This window comes from Pipra filicauda, unplaced genomic scaffold (genome assembly GCF_003945595.2).
Source record: "Pipra filicauda isolate LSUMZ 115617 unplaced genomic scaffold, ASM394559v2 scaffold116_size3395265_pilon, whole genome shotgun sequence".
Taxonomy (NCBI): domain Eukaryota; kingdom Metazoa; phylum Chordata; class Aves; order Passeriformes; family Pipridae; genus Pipra; species Pipra filicauda.
The window spans coordinates 1,081,748-1,099,769 of record NW_024103618.1 but is presented as its reverse complement, the minus strand read 5'-3'; the positions used below and the strand labels follow the sequence as shown (position 1 = coordinate 1,099,769).

The 18,022-nt window shown below is 37.7% G+C and overlaps 1 protein-coding gene and 1 long non-coding RNA gene across 2 annotated transcripts; both read left to right on the top strand.

Annotated features, from left to right (window-relative positions):
- Positions 1-1,439: 1,439 nt before the first annotated feature.
- Positions 1,440-7,252, top strand: LOC120323999. Its single transcript, XM_039385207.1, is given in 5 exon segments — positions 1,440-1,533; positions 1,935-2,032; positions 3,313-3,688; positions 4,454-4,495; positions 4,498-7,252. Coding segments are annotated over 5 exon segments (1,734 nt in total). The 3' UTR covers positions 5,622-7,252.
- An 8,881-nt stretch (positions 7,253-16,133) lies between these two features.
- On the top strand, positions 16,134-17,733 carry LOC113986180. Its single transcript, XR_003540095.2, has 2 exons — positions 16,134-16,199; positions 17,456-17,733. It is a non-coding gene; the product is annotated as an uncharacterized LOC113986180 (long non-coding RNA).
- Positions 17,734-18,022: the final 289 nt, after the last annotated feature.

The window sequence follows — 18,022 nt, the reverse complement described above, 5'->3', positions numbered from 1 at the left end:
AAAAAAAGGTTCTATAGTGAGCTGGTAACATCCATGAAAACACATAAACATCTGTGACTTGACTTTAAACATTTGTAAAGAAAAATTATGTTTCCTACAGAACTACAAACTCTTTTTTATAGAAATGAGAAACAGAGTACCGTTGGAATATCATATGCAAATATTTTATTAATTTGGAAGCATTTAAGTATAGTTCTTTCCTAGATGTTATATTACAGTTCAGCTCCATGTTTAGTACTCCAAGAGGGTTTGATTATGCAAGAAGACATTCTCTATTCCTGATTCTTTTTCATCAGGAGTTAAAAGTACTTAGAACTTTTCACAACCAAGTGATTTAGAAACACTCAAGATTACCTAATATTGTTTTACTGTGTATGGCAACAATTTTTATAGCCATAGAATTGAATATTCTAAAATCTACTGATTCTCTTCACAGTGTGTACTAGAAACACCAGGAAGACAAGCACTACAGAGAGATAATATATTCTTAAATAAAAATTGTAATATCACAGAAAGAAATGGATATAAATTCCCTTAATAGATGTAGGCTGGAAATTAAAAGGCAGTCATTAAACCATAGAGGTTATGGTGCAATTAAGTATGAGCTTATGTACTAAAAGAAGTAACACATTTTTAGGTTAAACCTTCATCTTTATAAAACTTAATATAATGTATAGGTACTTACAATAACTGGAATTGAAGTCAGTGACCCAGAAACCTCCCTTGTCTGACTTCTTTTCAGTCCCACAGAAATTTCTGAAACATTCCCAGGAGAAACGTGTTGCAAGTGATGCTGCTTATGTCAATAAAGAATAATAAATTTTTATTACAAGAAAATTTTGAATAGTTGCATCCTTATTCAAATCTGTATTACATTTCTTTTGTTCTTTCTGTCTTATGCAATCTACAATAATTCAGTCATAAATACTTATGTTTCAGATCATACTTAAAGGAATATGAAATGTTGAAGATCATAGTTTCCTTGTCTTTGTATGATAAGATTTGTTTTCTAATTTTATTGAATTATTATGGCATATTGCATGCAAAAAAATCCATTTTCTATTGAAGCCAGGTAACACCTGAGAAGTGAATTTAGTAAAGCAATGTAAGGATTAGAGAGAGTTAAGCACAAATGCAGGCTTCCAGCAAAGCACATAGAGCTCAGTATTAGGAAACAGTGGAGGCAATAAATCCACTAGGATACAGGACACTTTGACATGAGGGAACATGGGCATGAACAGAGAGAACTAGAAATGCTAGCACACACAAAAAAGGACATATGGAAGAAAACAAAGGGAGATAAGAAAAGGGACAAGCCAAGAAATCAGGAACTTCTGCCAGACACTGGAAATCCCTGCCAAATGCACGAGGAAACTACCCAAATTAGGGAAGGTTCAAAAGTTTAAGAGGAGGATGATGGTGAGGACAGCAGGTTCATGATGAAGGAAGAACGGAACGACCACCAAAGTTCTCCCCAAATTGAAGACCACGCCTCTAACTCCGCCTCAACTCCGCCTGTTATGAATATTAAAAGTAGATGTTGCAATGTAATGAATATTCATAATATGTGATGTAATTGCTTAGCAAAAAGTGTATAAAAGCTCAAATTGTAAGTTCCTCGGCGAAGCGGTTTGTCCAGGGCGACCTGGCCGCTTCCCGGCCGTGAAAATAAATACCTCCTGCTTATAGACTGAAAACTCTGTCTCTGAGCAGTCTCTCTACGCCTTCTTTGGGGCATAAATTTGGCATCAATCTTGGCGACCGCGGCAGGACGGGGGGGTCTTCCTGAGCCAGGACCCAAGGGGCCGGGACGCTCTCGGGGCCCCCCGACTGAATTATTGTCGGTAGAGTCTCCCAGACCCCTTGGATCTGCGCAACGGTGGACAAGAACCTCCTGCTCCAAATTAAGAGGTATTTGATCTTTTATATTTTAGGTAAAAGCGCTTTATTGGTGGGGATAGGACGCTATCGCCCAAAAGGGAGCCGGAGGGACGCCTCGGCATTAGCCCTAAAAACTGGGTTCGAGTCCCAGGTATTAGAAGCAGCAGGTTAGAGTCCTGCAAAGAGAGCAGGTTAGAGTCCTGCAAAGAGAGCAGGTTAGAGTCCTGCAAAGAGAGCAGGTTAGAGTCCTGCAAAGAGAGCAGGTTAGAGTCCTGCAAAGAGAGCAGGTTAGAGTCCTGCAAAGAGAGCAGGTTAGAGGCCTGCCAGAAAAGGGTTAAAGTCCCAACACAGCAGAGAAAAAAAAAAAAAAAAAAAAAAAAAAAAAAAAAAAAAAAAAAAAAAAAAAAAGAGAGGTTCTATTACTTGTGGCATTCTGATTGTTATTTGTATTGTTTTGTTTGCCTTTTGTGTATCATAGACTATTTTGTAAAATATTGTGAGTGTCATAGACTATTTTGCTCAACTATTTTGCTAAATGTTTAGAGTTCTATATGAGAAGTGATGTACCTTTTGTGCTTTTGTGTATTGTCTGGTAATGTGTTTCTTCAAAGTGCTTTTGCTTTGTGTTTTCTCGTCCGCTTTCTGTTTTGTGTGGAATAATGTCCAGTAATGCATTTAAAGTTGCGTCTGACTTAAAGATTTGGGAGACTAATGGTCCTTAACATTCCCTTCTAAGCTGTCTCAAGATTTGAGAGTGTTTCCTTCTGATTTTCTTGAGACAAGGGGCTCTAGGACCCGGAGAAACCTCTAGTCCTACTGAAGAATTCCTGGAATGCGGTAGCTAGAGATAATGTACTGTGATTTCTTCGTAATGTTTCATTTTTATATGCTGCTTTTTACAAGCTGTTCTGGTCTGTGTTAAAATTGTAGTTTGTTTGATTCTGCTCTTAAGTGGCAATTCAATAGAAAACTTTAAAGAACTTAAAAGTGCAAATGTGTGTGTGAGTGTCTGAGATGCAGCATCATCGTGAAGCGATTGCAGAGCTAGAAACAGATAAAGCAGCTGGATGTTGTATGTATGAAGTGCTGAGACAAAGTAAAAGGTATTTTAAGACAGTGAAATAAATTAGGAAAAGTGTAAGCTTGCTGTGATAGTGTAAAAGAATTTATCAGACAATCAATTTAGAGAAGAGACGAACTAGAGTACAACCTCTAGTGATTTAAAATATTTGCAACTGGAAACCAGTTCAAGAACACGACTCCTGGATCAACTGGTATATTACTGATGCTCAAATAATTGAAAGGTCCAGGGAGAATCTGTCCTTGAAAGACTAACATTTGTCAGCAGTAACTAGTACATTATACATAGATATTTTGTGTATGATGCGGTGAGACAGATTGAGAAATCCCAGCTAAGTGCATAATTGCCAGCAAAGTAAGGAAAGCAGCCTACTAGAATCAGGAAGGGAGGAGAAAGAGAGCACCCTGCAAAAGTCAGAAAGAGATAGGGAAAAAAGTAACCCTCAGAAACCAGGAAGGGATGAAAGAAAAGAAGACAGAAAGCATAAAGATAAAACAGATACCGAAAGCTTAGAGAACGATCAAGAGGAAAGGATTGGCTATTCATATTGTACCAGGACTGCTGAACGGAAAACCAAGGACAAGGAGGGAGAGAAAGCAAAAATAATTAACTGGGCAGCTCTTTATAATGTTAGACAAGGGCGAGATGAGACGCCTTCGGAATTCTTAGACAGACTTAGAGCTGCCATGAGAATATATACACCCTCAGATCCTGTGTCAAAAGCAGGTAAACAACAATTACTAGTATTATTGATGGCACAGAGTAACCCAGATATTAGAAAGAAGCTGCAAAAACTCCAGCATCTTGCAGATGAAAATTTAGAGACAGTAATGAATGAAGCTTGGAAAATTACAACCACAGAGAGAGAGAAGAAAAAAAAAAAAAAAAAAAAAAAAAAAAAAAAAAAAAAAAAGATGAGAAAGTTGCTAAAGTTGTAGTGGTAGCAGTAGCAGCCCAAAGCTCAAGATTCCCGGAGATAAATACTAGAGGCAGAGGTCGTGGTTACCCTGCAAAGGGAATAGGAGGTTTCCTTTCCCAACAAACCAGAATAAAGTCAAAACAGTGTTCCTATTGCTTGCAAATAAGTCACTGAAAACGAGACCGTCCTAAATTAAATAGGAAGTTTAAGAGTGCTACTGTCCCCTATCAGAGCAGTGACTGAGGAGGACCGGTGAGTCGTTCCCTAGCAGACCCACTAGTTAAAATGGAGCTAGGGGAGGGTGAAAAAGAATTAGAGTTTTTAATCAACACAGGAGTTATATTTTAGTTTTGAATCAGGAACTAATGCCAAAAGTGACAAATTTGTGGGAGCGACAGGCCAACCAGAAAAAAAAAACTACTTTTTTAAAACCTCTTAAGCATAAAATTGAGAAACAAATAGAAGATTATAGATTTTATAACAATACCCACTGAAGCTAAAAGATAAGAAAGGGAATCGAACTGATAATAGAGAAATTTTTAGAATGAGAGTTACTCAATTAACCTGGACAGTTTTACCTCAAGGTCAAAGGCCACAGAGAGATGGTACTCTTCTAATGTAGATGATCTGCTAATAGCAACTGGGACAGAAGAAGAATGTGTTAAATGGACTATTTCTCTGTTGAATTTCCTGGGTTTAAGCAGATATCGAGTCTCTCAACAGAAAGCGCAGTTGGTGCAAGAAAAAGTAGTGTACCTGGGATATGAAATTTCCAGAGGACAACGATCCCTAGGAACAGCAAGAAAAGAAGCCATCTGCCAAATGCCTAAACCCGAAACGGTGAGAGATCTACGAGCCTTTCTAGGGATGACAGGTTGGTGCCGTTTATGGATTTATCAATACGGGATACTCGTTAAACCACTGTATGATTTGCTGAAAGAGTCTAAGAGTGTCCTAGTCTGGACTCCCGAAGCAGAGGGAGCTTTTAAGAGACTGAAACACGAACTCATAAAAGCTCCAACCTTGGGCCTGCCCGATGTAACAAAACCATTTTAGCTGTTCTCTCATGAATGGCAAGGAATGGCTTTAAGAGTCTTGGCACAACAGTTGGGACCACACAAAAGAGCCGTGGCTTATTTCTCCAAACAGTTGGATGAAGTAAGCAAAGGATGGTCCAGCTGTCTGAAAGCGGTGGCCGCAGTGATCATAAACATAGAAGAGGCCAGAAAACTTACGATGGGTCAGAAAATGACTGTGTTAGTGTCCCACACTGTGTCCGCTGTACTAGAACAAAAAGGTGATCATTGGCTGTCGCCTTCCAGATTCCTAAAGTACCAAGCAATCCTAGCTGAGTCAGATGATATAACCATTCAAGTCACTAACATTGTGAATCCAGCCTCATTTCTAGAAGGAAGAATGTCAGCAGAATCAATCGAACACGACTGTCTAGAGACCATCGAAGCTGTCTACTCCAGCCACCCAGACCTCAAAGAAGATACAGACAACTTGTTCTCTGACGGCAGTAGCTTCGTGAAGCAAGGAGTAAGGATGGCAGGCTATGCAGTAACCACAACGGAAGAGGTAATCGAATCAAATCCTTTACCGACAGGGACTTCAGCCCAGAAGGCAGAACTGATAGCTCTTACCCGAGCCCTGGAATTAGCAGAAGGCATACGAATTAATATTTGGACAGATTCAAAATATGCTTTCTCCTTCATGCACGCTCATGGAGCAATTTAGAAAGAAAGAGGACTGCTAACTGCTCAAGGGAAAACAGTCAAACATGCAGAGGAAATTCTACAATTGTTAGAAGTAGTCCAACTCCCAACACAAGTGGCCATAATACATTGCAAGGGACACCTGAAAGGTAACACTGTTCCAGAAATAGGAAATAGGAAAGCTGATGCAGAAGCTAAATTAGCTGCTGCAAGGACCGAAGAAGTGACTGTAACAGCTTTAGTACCAGGAGAGCTAGATCCTAGCTTTCAACCAGATTATCAGGAATCAGACCATAGGTGGATTCAAAAGAACAAAAGCAAATTGTTAGACAATGGATGGGGTCAATTAGAAGGCACATTAGAGTTTAGATCCACTTTATCAGTATTTGCAAACTAGAATAGCAGGACCAAATTATTCACTACCATAAAACAGGTTACATCCCAGTGCAAACGATGCCTGAAGAATAACCCAAACACAGGGACCAAGATACACCAAGGGGCAATAAATTGAGGTAAATTCCCAGGTGAAGTATGGCAAATTGATTTCTCTGAACTCCCAAGAAAAGGGGGGTATCGGTATTTATTGGTGCTAACTGATACGTTTTCTGGGTGGCCTGAAGCATTCCCCTGCAGAACAAAGAGAGAGAGGTAACTAAAGTCTTACTAAATGAAATTATACCACGGTTTGGAGTACCAAGAAGTATATCCTCAGACAGGGGTTCACATTTCTGTGCGAAGGTTGTGAAAGCAATAAGCAAAGCACTGCAAATTAAATGGCAATTGCATACGCCCTACAGGCCACAAGCCAGTGGGCAAGTAGAAAAGATGAATCATCTTATCAAACAACAAATTGCTAAAATATGCCAAGAAACTAACTTCCAATGGTATCAAGCTTTGCCTATTGCTCTGATTAGATTGAGAGTCAAACCTCGATCAAAAGAAAAGCTGAGCTCGTTTGAAATTCTGTATGGTAGACCTTATACTATGCAAATTGTGAATAGTGATGCTATAGACCAAATAGGTAATCAATATATATATGATTATGTAATTGCTGTAGGGAAACATTTTGATAAAAACACCATGGTAGTAATAGAACACCAGCCCAAACAACCTAACTGTAAACTGCATCCGTTTAACCCCGGTGATTGAGTGTATGTTAAGAATCTTTTAGGAAAACCCCTACAAGAGAAGTGGGAGGAACCTTTCCAAGTGCTGCTGACCACCTTCACCACAGTGAGGATCAAGGAGCGACCTACATGGATTCACTATTCTCGAGTCAAGAGAGCTCCGGAAGATAAGCAAGAAGACCCAACATTATGAATCCGACTCCCTTCCAAACCCTTTCAACACTGACCATTGGACTCTTGATAAGTATTGTTTTATCCCAAAACCCTACTCCAGAAGGGCTGTAGTCTAGTGCATGCACACTACCACGCTCTGAGGAAAACCCAGATTTTGAGATTTACGTTTTACATAACAATATTAGTGAATAAGTTAAGTACCATCACTTCTAATTTGGGAAAGCTTTAAGCTCATCTATGCTAACTTTAGCAGAGACACAATCATTGGTGGTCAGATTGATGACCTTAGTAGCCAACCACACTGCTGAAGATTTTGTTAAAATTGCTGACTATACTGGAGATATTAGCAAAGAAATTGCACTTGCTATCCGGTGTGTTCAGACACAGCAGTGGGTACAATCAGTAGCAGCAGGAATATTAAGAGAAGGAATGTCAGGCATATTGCCTCAGGAAATAAGGGAAACTATATTAAGAGACAGCTCCACTACACAGTTTGAAAGAGAACACCAGGCTTGGTGGCAACTAGTTAATTTCACTTATGATCCACAACAGAAACATATTGAAACCTATGTCCTTACTATTAGTGCCGCAGAAGAGAGAGCTATATTTCCTGTTTTAACATTAGGGGCTATACATCAGAATGTTATTGTCAAACCTGTAGACCATAACGTTTGAGCAAATTATGATGGTACTAAGAACAAGTGGCAATCAATTAGTACAGAAGCATGTATTCCTAAAGGGCAATTAGGTTACATTTGCGAAAATGCCATTGTAGAAGCCGAAGACCTATGCTTAGATGCTGAAGACAGTGTATGTACCTTTGAAATGCTCCCACACAACAGGGCCCAATCACAAGTATTCTATATAGGGAATGGATGCGCTTGCATTAGAACCGCTTGCAACAATGTTACTATAGATGATTGCCATGAAATGACTAACGATACTAACTTTTGCATATGCAACTTCACAAAAGTCGTGGGTTGTGACTTTAACTGTTGTGTAGTTAGTTAATCGAAGCCGAGTATACTTTATATCATGAGATACCCAAGCTACAGATAGGCATGGATGTTAAGCTTCTCAAAGAGATGCTTGTGCATCCTGAGGTAGAAAAGTTAGTTCAGAAGGTGAATCAAACGACTCAACGCATGTTGTGGCAAGTAGAGCATAATTCTAAAGGTATAAAAAATATCCTGACAAAAGTCGCACAAGTAGGCCAACATCATTGGTGGGATATCTTCACAGGATACTCCCCAACAGCAACACAAGTCTTTCACTACCTGATACACCCAGTGCTAATTATAACCATGGCCATGCTCCTGTTAACCCTTATGAATATATGCCTGTAGTGTAAGTTAAAGTCCATAGTCAAAAGAACCCAAATAATCTGGGCGATGGTAAAAGCGTATCAGCGCCCTTTAGAATTAGAACTTGACGAAAGAATTCGTAAGTTTTAGAAAAGGGGGGAATGAAGCCAGGTAACACCTGAGAAGTGAATTTAGTAAAGCAATGTAAGGATTAGAGAGAGTTAAGCACAAATGCAGGCTTCCAGCAAAGCACATAGAGCTCAGTATTAGGAAACAGTGGAGGCAATAAATCCACTAGGATACAGGACACTTTGACATGAGGGAACATGGGCATGAACAGAGAGAACTAGAAATGCTAGCACACACAAAAAAGGACATATGGAAGAAAACAAAGGGAGATAAGAAAAGGGACAAGCCAAGAAATCAGGAACTTCTGCCAGACACTGGAAATCCCTGCCAAATGCACGAGGAAACTACCCAAATTAGGGAAGGTTCAAAAGTTTAAGAGGAGGATGATGGTGAGGACAGCAGGTTCATGATGAAGGAAGAACGGAACGACCACCAAAGTTCTCCCCAAATTGAAGACCACGCCTCTAACTCCGCCTCAACTCCGCCTGTTATGAATATTAAAAGTAGATGTTGCAATGTAATGAATATTCATAATATGTGATGTAATTGCTTAGCAAAAAGTGTATAAAAGCTCAAATTGTAAGTTCCTCGGCGAAGCGGTTTGTCCAGGGCGACCTGGCCGCTTCCCGGCCGTGAAAATAAATACCTCCTGCTTATAGACTGAAAACTCTGTCTCTGAGCAGTCTCTCTACGCCTTCTTTGGGGCATAAATTTGGCATCACTATATTTAAATAATTTATTCAAAATATATCATATTTCCATAAAATAAAATGAAAACTATGAATATTTCATAGCCTGGAAATCATAAATTAAGCATTTTGCTATGAGTTTCTGCTACTAAATACTGAAAATCTGATTAATTGCAGCTTAAGCTAGATGATTTCCTTATGTTGAATAATGTTATGTTTAGGTGTACTAAAGCAACTGATTCTTTTGGTTTTTACTTTTCTGTTTATCTTTCACCTTTTTATGTCCTGTTTCAGAAGGAATATGATAGTGAAAAAAATGCAGAACATCAAAAAAAAAGCTCTAGCAAAAGAAGTCCCAAGTGTAGGATGGAATTATACAGCAAAATCAAAAATAGATGCTGGCAGTGTGAGAAAAGGGTCTTTATCAGTCTACCAGCAACATTCTGGCTGGAGTCTTCCCTTAGGAAGGGAGACTTGTGTAGGAGACTCGAGCCTTGGTTTTCAGTGTACAGATGCATAATCTTTATTAGCAGCTGATTTCATTAGATCTGGTTTATTGTATAAAACAGTCAAACAGTCACGGGTTTGGAAAATGCCAGGCATAACGACAAGATCTGCAAATTTCTCTGTTGAAATGGACATGGCAGGGATTTGCTCTTGTGTTCACTACATGAATGTTTTAAAACCACTGACTGTTTTGGGATGGAGTATTTTTTTTTTTTTCCCATGAAAATTTAAAGAAAAAATATTGCTGCTTCGTTAGCAATTCTGGATATATGAAATATTTTGGATGTAAGGAAAACTGTCACCCAATCAGCTCTAGAAGTCCAAATATAAAATGAAAGTAATCTCTCCAAGGGAACTGCTCTGCAGAGTACCCAGCATAAATTTTCAGAACTTTAGGTAATGTAAAGTTGATAGGTACATACATAAAACACAAACTTAAAATAAATGTATGTCTAAAACTCCATTTAGTTCTTTGGCCATTAACAAGTGGAAAATTTTTTTTCAGAAATCTGACTGCAAGAGATCAAAAGTAAATAAGAATAATGATAGACATCAGGGGACTTCACAGTATTTTATGTGTGGACACTTTCTCATGCCTTCTTTAATTTCTCTTTAAAAAGTAACCCTAAAAGAGGCCATTTTGGCTCCTCCATGTAAGCTACAGGAAGACAACAGAAGACGTTACCGCTGGACAAAAAAGATTGATTCTGTTCACTTTAAAGTCTTATATTTCAAATAAACTTTTTCACAATGGTTAAGAATGAAAACAAAATAATTTTAAGGTTTCTAGCAAATTGGAAAGCTGATAGAAATAAATAAAGTATAAAACCACTGAGAACAGGAAAAAATAGTTTTGAAAATAATGTTTCTAAGATAAATTATAAAATTAATCGAATATTTGAAACAAAATAAGATTATCCCTAAAGTAGAAAATAAAAATATTAACTATGACTAATCTGGTTTTTTATCTGTTTCAAATGCAGTAATTTAATATGTGTATGTTGAGAAATCCACCTTTTTCAGTGAATTTTTCTTTCTGGAACAGTTGTTACAGGAAGTTCTTTTATTGTTAGACACAGCAATGTCTGAAAGTTGCCTTACACAGGTGAATTCTGATATACAGCAACCCTACAAGTACAAAATTAGGTATGTGGTCTGATCACTTTTGTTTTGCAATAGCCAGGGGTGCAGAGTCAGGAATCTGACTTTGCTTTAATTTCTGGATTTCCTGATAAAACCCAAAATTGAAAATGTGTAAGAAATAAATCTTACACATCAATATTTACCATCAATATTTAAGAGAAATAATTTTTATTAAAAAATCTGAATTGACTGCATAAAACAAATCAGTCTGTGATAATGGAGTGTCCTCAAGCTGCTTGAAACTTGAAACCACTGTAGAAAGAAGGAAATTTTGGTGTGGGGAGGCATACACGACCTTTTTGAGGAAAACATTTTACTTTTCAGTGTTATCAACATATTACTTTTAAGTAAGACAGAAAAATATAACTTTCAAATGCACTGTTTTTCCTGATAAAGGAGCCTGTTTCTTTTGCTTAGGGCTTACAGGCACTCAACACAAGTTGCAGGACTTGGTGATCTTGCAAGAAGACATGGTTGCACGGCTCAGCTCTTACTTCTAGTTATTCCTCTGTAGGAATGAGGCCTAAAGCTCTCTTTGGATGACTAACATTCAGTAATCCTTTCAGTATGATACTACCACAACTACTGACAACCTAAAAGACTGAAATGGGATTTTATTAAGATGAACTTGAAGCATTGCAAAAACATATCTTTCCTGTCAACTTGGTTTCTGATTCCTGACAAGGAACTACAGAAACAAAAGATCATCTTTTCTATTTCATGATTTTAACACATAGAATTCCACCTATCTGTCCTAATAAAAGGATTATGCTTTCCTTTTTGTCTGGGATGTTGACAGCTGATTATTTGCTTTTAAGTTATGACAGCAAAGAGAAAACTCTAAAATTCTTTCTACTATTTCTTTTGGGAAAGATTGTAGTTCTAATGCACTGTTCCTCTTTTTATGATCCAGCGAAGAGAATGCAAAAATTGGAATATATGAATTTTAAAATGTTATTTAAAAGAATTTATGGTTAACAGTATTTTAGTTTAAAAAAGGTGTTCTTTGACCCCTGAAACAGTGCTTACTCACAACATATAAGTCAAAAGAATCATAGTCATGATCAAACACGATAGAAGTTTGACAATAATAATTATTACTGTTGTGGATTTTTAATTGCACTCTCTCAATGTTGGACTCAGAACTGAATTGAAATACTTTTAGTTTATCTCTAACTGCAACAAATAACTGATAAACTCAAATGTGGTTGCACATTTTGCATGATTTTCCTTCCCTTTCCTTACATTTCCCATTTTCCACTTTTTAAATTTATAGAATCAGCTGTTCTTCAATTTGCCTTCTACCTTTCTTATTCAAAAATTGTTAAACAGGTTTAAATTCATGTAAGAATGTATCTTCACAGAATTTCTACCCCATTTTGCAATGTACAATCACCTGCACTTGCCTTTTGTGACCTGGGAGCATCTGGTTTTCTGTCTTTTGAAATTTCTTGTGTAACTACTTGTTGATTTAGTTGCAGTTTTATATTAGCAGTGACAACCTACTTGTTCTGAGTTGCATTTCTCCACTAGACTGCAAAGGATTTACGGGGAAGTGAAGCATGGTTCTCCTGCCCTTTGGCATGTGTGTTTCTGCTAGCTGGCACATGGAAAAATATGCTGAAGTGATCCATCATGGACAGAATAATTTACCTGTTTAATTTAATTTTTCTGTGGCATTAGTTGACATCATCTCTATTACCACTTTCCTCTTCTGATTTTGCAGAGAGAAATTCTTGCCCACATTCCTTTGACTGCTTTAAATCTGTGTCCCATGGTGTACCTTTCAGAAGTTGAAGAAATAATCTACTGCAAGTAAGAGCATAATCTTAAGTAAGTAGAAGAAAACTGTTCTCTTCTGACCCAGACCAGGAGTTAAATGTGGAATTTTTGTTGTGTAATCTTCCCTCTGTGTGTCTAAGAGCAGGTACTGATCATTACATTATCTTCAGGCTTGACTCATCCTCGTGTGCCCTCCATGGGGCTACTTCTATAGGCAGATGGGATAAATACAGCACCTCAGGTTTCTGAGATTTCTGTCTGATCCCATATAAACAATTTAGCTAACTGTCACACACAGCTTATCTCTGGTTCAGCATGTGGGAAACCTTTTTTGACTGTCTTGTTTTGAGACCTGGCAAAAACTAGAGTAAGAACTGTTTCTTCTAGTTGCACTCATAAAACTGGTCAGCGCATTTCTGTATTTCCTGGAGCTTTCTGTCAAAGCTGTAAAGCTGTTCATGGTGATGGATTGTGCCTCCTGTTCCACAGATCTTTCTGTGTTGTAGTAAAGTTGTGCTCTACACTAACCTCAAACAACATTGCCAAGTAGTGTTGTCTTCACCCCATACCACTGAATTTCCAGCAGCATTTGCTTTCGTTCCTTGGTATACTCAGCAATGACTTGTTTTCAGCCTGCTTGTGCCTGCAAGCAAGACTAAGAGTGTTATTTCAAGGATATAGGCATTGACCTTTTTCTTGTGGATGCATTTCCCTCCTGTACATGTAAAAGTTCTATGGCAAATGCAAGGATGCCCAGGCTTTTACTGGTGCAGTTTCTAACACTAATACAGCACTTATCAATGTAATTCTGGCTTCTCTGTAATCTTGTTGTGGGAAGATGGCTCAGGTTAAAAATTAGAAGAGACTAAGAAATATAGGTAAAATGCATCTGTATCTCCCTGGATGGAACACAGTCGACACACCCCACAAAGATTCCCAATACAAGGATAAGCACCTGCTACTGGGGCTGGAATGGAGGGTGGGGTGGAGATGCCGCAGCCTCCCTCCATAGAAATCCCTGCAGGGAGGGGAACATGTAAGATACTGCTATTAGGATTAGAGCTTCTGCTTGCTTTGTTGTATAGTAGGTTGCTTTAAACACTTTTTTGCAGTCAAACACTATCACTGGCAACCCACAAATCTTATTAGCCTGTCACAATTTCTGTCAATAGTGTTATTCCATAAACAGTTAGAGTGAGTCCCTTATAGGTGCTACCAGTTGCTGGCAGCAGATAGCACATTGGGAAGACTCACTGAGGGGTCTCCATGCTGTTGGCTTAGTCCCTCTGGAAAGGGCAGTCAAATCACGCTCCAATCTTGTGAATCTGTTCAGTGAAGGGTCCCCTTTTGGGATGCTGTTAGACCAGTCAGGCATAAGGGTTTCAGCTTCCCTAGGGCATTGACAAATAAATCACTGAGGGTTGAGAAAATCTCCCCACACTAAGGGTCAGGTGAATCACCCCCTCTTTCTTGTGACACTTGTCATACTTAAGGACCTGGTTCCTAACCTGTAATTTTCTCATTATTTAAAAAATTAATACTTTGTTTTGACTTTTTCTCTCTGCATAATTCTTTCTTATCCATTACAAAATTTTTCTCCCTATGATGGAAAGATATTGCAGCTTGGACTGATGACTTTAATATTATTTCTCTTAAGTTAAAAATACCATAAGGAAAAAAATGTGTCTGTTTTTTCCTTATCCTTGTTCAATTTTGTTGGAATATTTCAAGGGGATGACAGTCTCCATAGGGACTCAAACAGTATGATGACTACTAAAAGATTACGCAGAGATTGGCAGGATGATCCTCTACACAGACATGCAAAACCACAATGAATGCTTTATTTCTTGGACAAATCAAGTAATACATCCTTAACGTTGGCAATGTTTCCAATGCTTTGATGTTTTCGAGTTGTTAAGTTTTGAGAATCCTTGGTAGGTTTTCTTACCACTGTTGAAGTCCCAGTCTTCTGTAGTAGGTGCAAGGGCCAGACAGTTATAACTGCATTAGCAGCAATTCTCAAGCAGGAGTAAGGGAAATCCATTCTTCACCCCAGGTTTCTTGCACATGTCAATTTCTTTGAATAACATTTTATGTATATATTTCCAGCTGATTATACTTTCCCATCAAAGAAAATACATTCATTGACTTGACTGAACACACAATCATCTTCAAAAACTCCTTTGTTAAAATGTAATTAGTTTCTTAAAAGAGTATTTTATATTTTGTGAATATATATAAAAGATTGAATTAAGACTTCATGAGTTCATTAATTTGTGGATCTATCTGATCAGCTTTCATCCTGTAAGAGTCACTAGTAGGTTTGATTTATATCAGGAAAGTTTGAAACGAGTTTTCACAATGTGAGAAAACGTGGACAAACTTCGTTAGCCTGTGTCATCCTTGTGTTATGATAATTAGGCACCTCTGGAAGACAGAGGAGTACAAGCACAGCTTTGTTCTGAATTCTAGTACGAATTTTTGTGCTGTCTTTTGATAATCTGGTTTTAATATTTGCTTTTAGGCTTATTATTCCAATTTTATTAGCTGTCTGTTTATTCTCTGCTTCCTCACTAAGACCAAGTTTCTGGAATTTTCTCTTGGCATAAGCCAAGAGTATAGTAGAGACAATGTTGTTTCTACAGTACTGTAGGCTTGTATGACAGGTGACATTTATTCAACATATCAGCCCTTCTTTTTCCTTTTCCTATAAGTTGCACCAGGAATGGGTTTTCAGTTTTCTGAGATGGGACAGCGCAACCTCTGCACAATGTGTATTACTGCTTTCATACAGCAATTTACACACCCAAATCCACCTCCCCTTACTCTCAGAGGTGCCATATTAAAGCTTCTCTTCTTAATAAGATTATCAGATTTTGCTTTTCCTCCTCTTTTGAATTCTGTCTAGCTCAAGTGGCTTGCATAAAGGAGGGGAACAGACTCATACTGCAGTCTGGATTAGAACGAGCTTATAACTCGTATAGAACTGTCTCCTGTAATATGTACCTGCTGGCAAGGGAACTGATAGCTCTCTACCCTTCCTTCAAAGACTGCAGACAGAAGAAGGTTGCCCATGCCTACACAAATCTATTCATGAGATCAAAGATGTATGTAGTTAGTTAAAAAATGTGAAAGATTTAACCCAGGAAAAGGACAGTTGCTGTCCCAAAATTTCTGTGCACCATCTGAGAACCATCTTCAGTTGTTCAGTCTACCATCTGCCATATTGTCATTTTTTTCAAGAGGACTTTGTTTCATTTTTTATAGCAAAGTGGCACCAAATATAGAAAGGAATTATGTTTTCCTTGTGAAACAATAACATATATTTAGTACAGCATCTTTGTCTATCCTTATTTTGATTTTGAAAGAAGATAACAACCATCCCCCGCCTCCTGGATGTCAGGATGGAACCAGCTTTCAGAAACCACCCATTTTTTCTCCTTGAAACCTGACCAGGGAAATAGTAGTAGTTGATATCAAGATGTATTTTCGCTGCTATTTTGAGCAGTATTTTTGTACTGGAGATGTAAGAGGTCTCTGTTTGCATGCACAGCAAGCAGATATTTATTAAGAGTACTGTAGTGTTTTAAATACCTCACCTCCTTTTCAGGGCTCCAGCATTGGTTGTCATGGAAACAGAACTGAGAACCAGAAACTGGCAGCTGAAATTGCCTCATCTGCTAGTGGCTGTGTCCATGTCTTGTCCTGCTTCCATGGAAACACAAGTCAGAGCAGCAAATGCAAGGTAGTAGTTTCCAAAAGCTGCCTTAAAAATAACCCTGAGCTTAGTGTTATTTTGTTTGTGATCATCTCCCCACCAGGCCTGCTTAAGTAGGGCTCTTCAAGTCTGCAGTATTTGTAAGTTTAACATAGATAAAAGGAAAAAAAAGGCATAAAAAACAAACATAAGTGTCCTCTTTGATTTCCTTTACTGACGTAATGGGTTTTTGGGAGACAGACTGGTTAACAAACCTTGACCTGCATAGTTACATTAACAACTGACTGCCAGAATTATCTTTGATTAATGGTGTCCTTTCTGATAATTTTTGATTATACTGAGCATGTCAGAATATGAAGAATGGTTGACATGGTTTAGTTGGTTAACTAGGCCTCATTAATTCTCTCTTAGTACTGTAACATTCCATCTCACCAAAAGAAAAAAAAAAATCAATTAGATTCAGATAACATTTTTAGTTTTCAAAAGAACTAGCTCCAAAAATCCATTTTCTATGGATTTTATAAGTTTTTATTTTTCCTCAAAAGTCAGCATCTATCCTTTTTATAAATTTCTGGACTTTTCATCTGGCTCTAACTCTTCTGTTTTGCAGTAGACTTGATATACTCAGAAGTCAGTGGCTTTCTGAGTAAAGATGCTCAGTTTTGAAAAGGTCTAATGGGTTGCCACATGTTTAGTTCAAGTACCTGTTATCCTGTTGACCTTCTTTCCCAGGTGTAATGTTCTGTTTCAGACAGATGAGGGGCCATTTTTTATCCTCCATTGTCCCAGCAAGTCTTCTGTTTTTTTGTGATTCTAGATGGCTGGAGAAATGGTAGCAGAATGTTAGATTATACTTGAAATGAGTAACTTTGTCAGTGTTGCTTTGCTGACATCAATATCTTGTAAGATATAATGTGCTCCAGAATTCAGGTGTTGCATCTAATTTGCTATTAATCCTGAGGTAATATTTATGTTTCAGTAGTTCTTGCTGAAAAAAGAATATCAATAGATAGTCTTTGTTAAAAAAATATGGTTGAGATAGTGAAATAAGTAGCTGTGTATCTGAGCTTAAGATTTTTTAATAAGATCCATGATTTGCATGGAAGGAAAACCATCACATCCTGAAGTCTGGATGTCAGCTAATAAACACAAAACCCCATTTAAAGGTCTAGTCATTTTATTCTAAAGCTTTCTCTCAAAGGTCACTAGCTAAAACTTCTTAGAGGAATATGGTCTACCACTGATTCACTATTTGACTTAATACCTGTTTCCCTATCTTGTAGGTCTCAGATGAATTCCTGAATGTTTTGAAGCAGAGAAAATAGAAAAGAGAACTCTTTGTCTGTGGATTCCTCCTGGGCTTCTTCTTTCTTTTTTAACTGAAACAGCTGTTACTACCATTCTGGAACTCTGAAAATGTAGTTCTGGCTGGCCCAATAGGTTATAAAGAAACTTCATTTCATAAAAAAGACAAAACCTCTTTTTTTTCTACTTGATACACCTCTTGTTCCTCATCAGCAGTTTTATTTAATCTGGTCATTAAAATTACTGAGAACCGCCATTTCTATCTCCATTCTTCTTTTTTTCCCCAGAAAATTTGCATCGTATTTTTATTTAATTCATTAAATTCTTGAAAGAAATTTCAAAAATGAGTCTGTGGCCTAAACAGCTAAATAATATCTGGAACATGAAATATTTGTGCACTTTAGAATAACTGTCACAATATTAGCAATATCATCTTTATAACATATTAGAACCAGAGCTGATATCCTACTTTTGTTATAATGTCTACCAGTCTTTGATATTTTTTACTAAACCTACTTTAACTAGTATTTAAAACTTCCCTTATT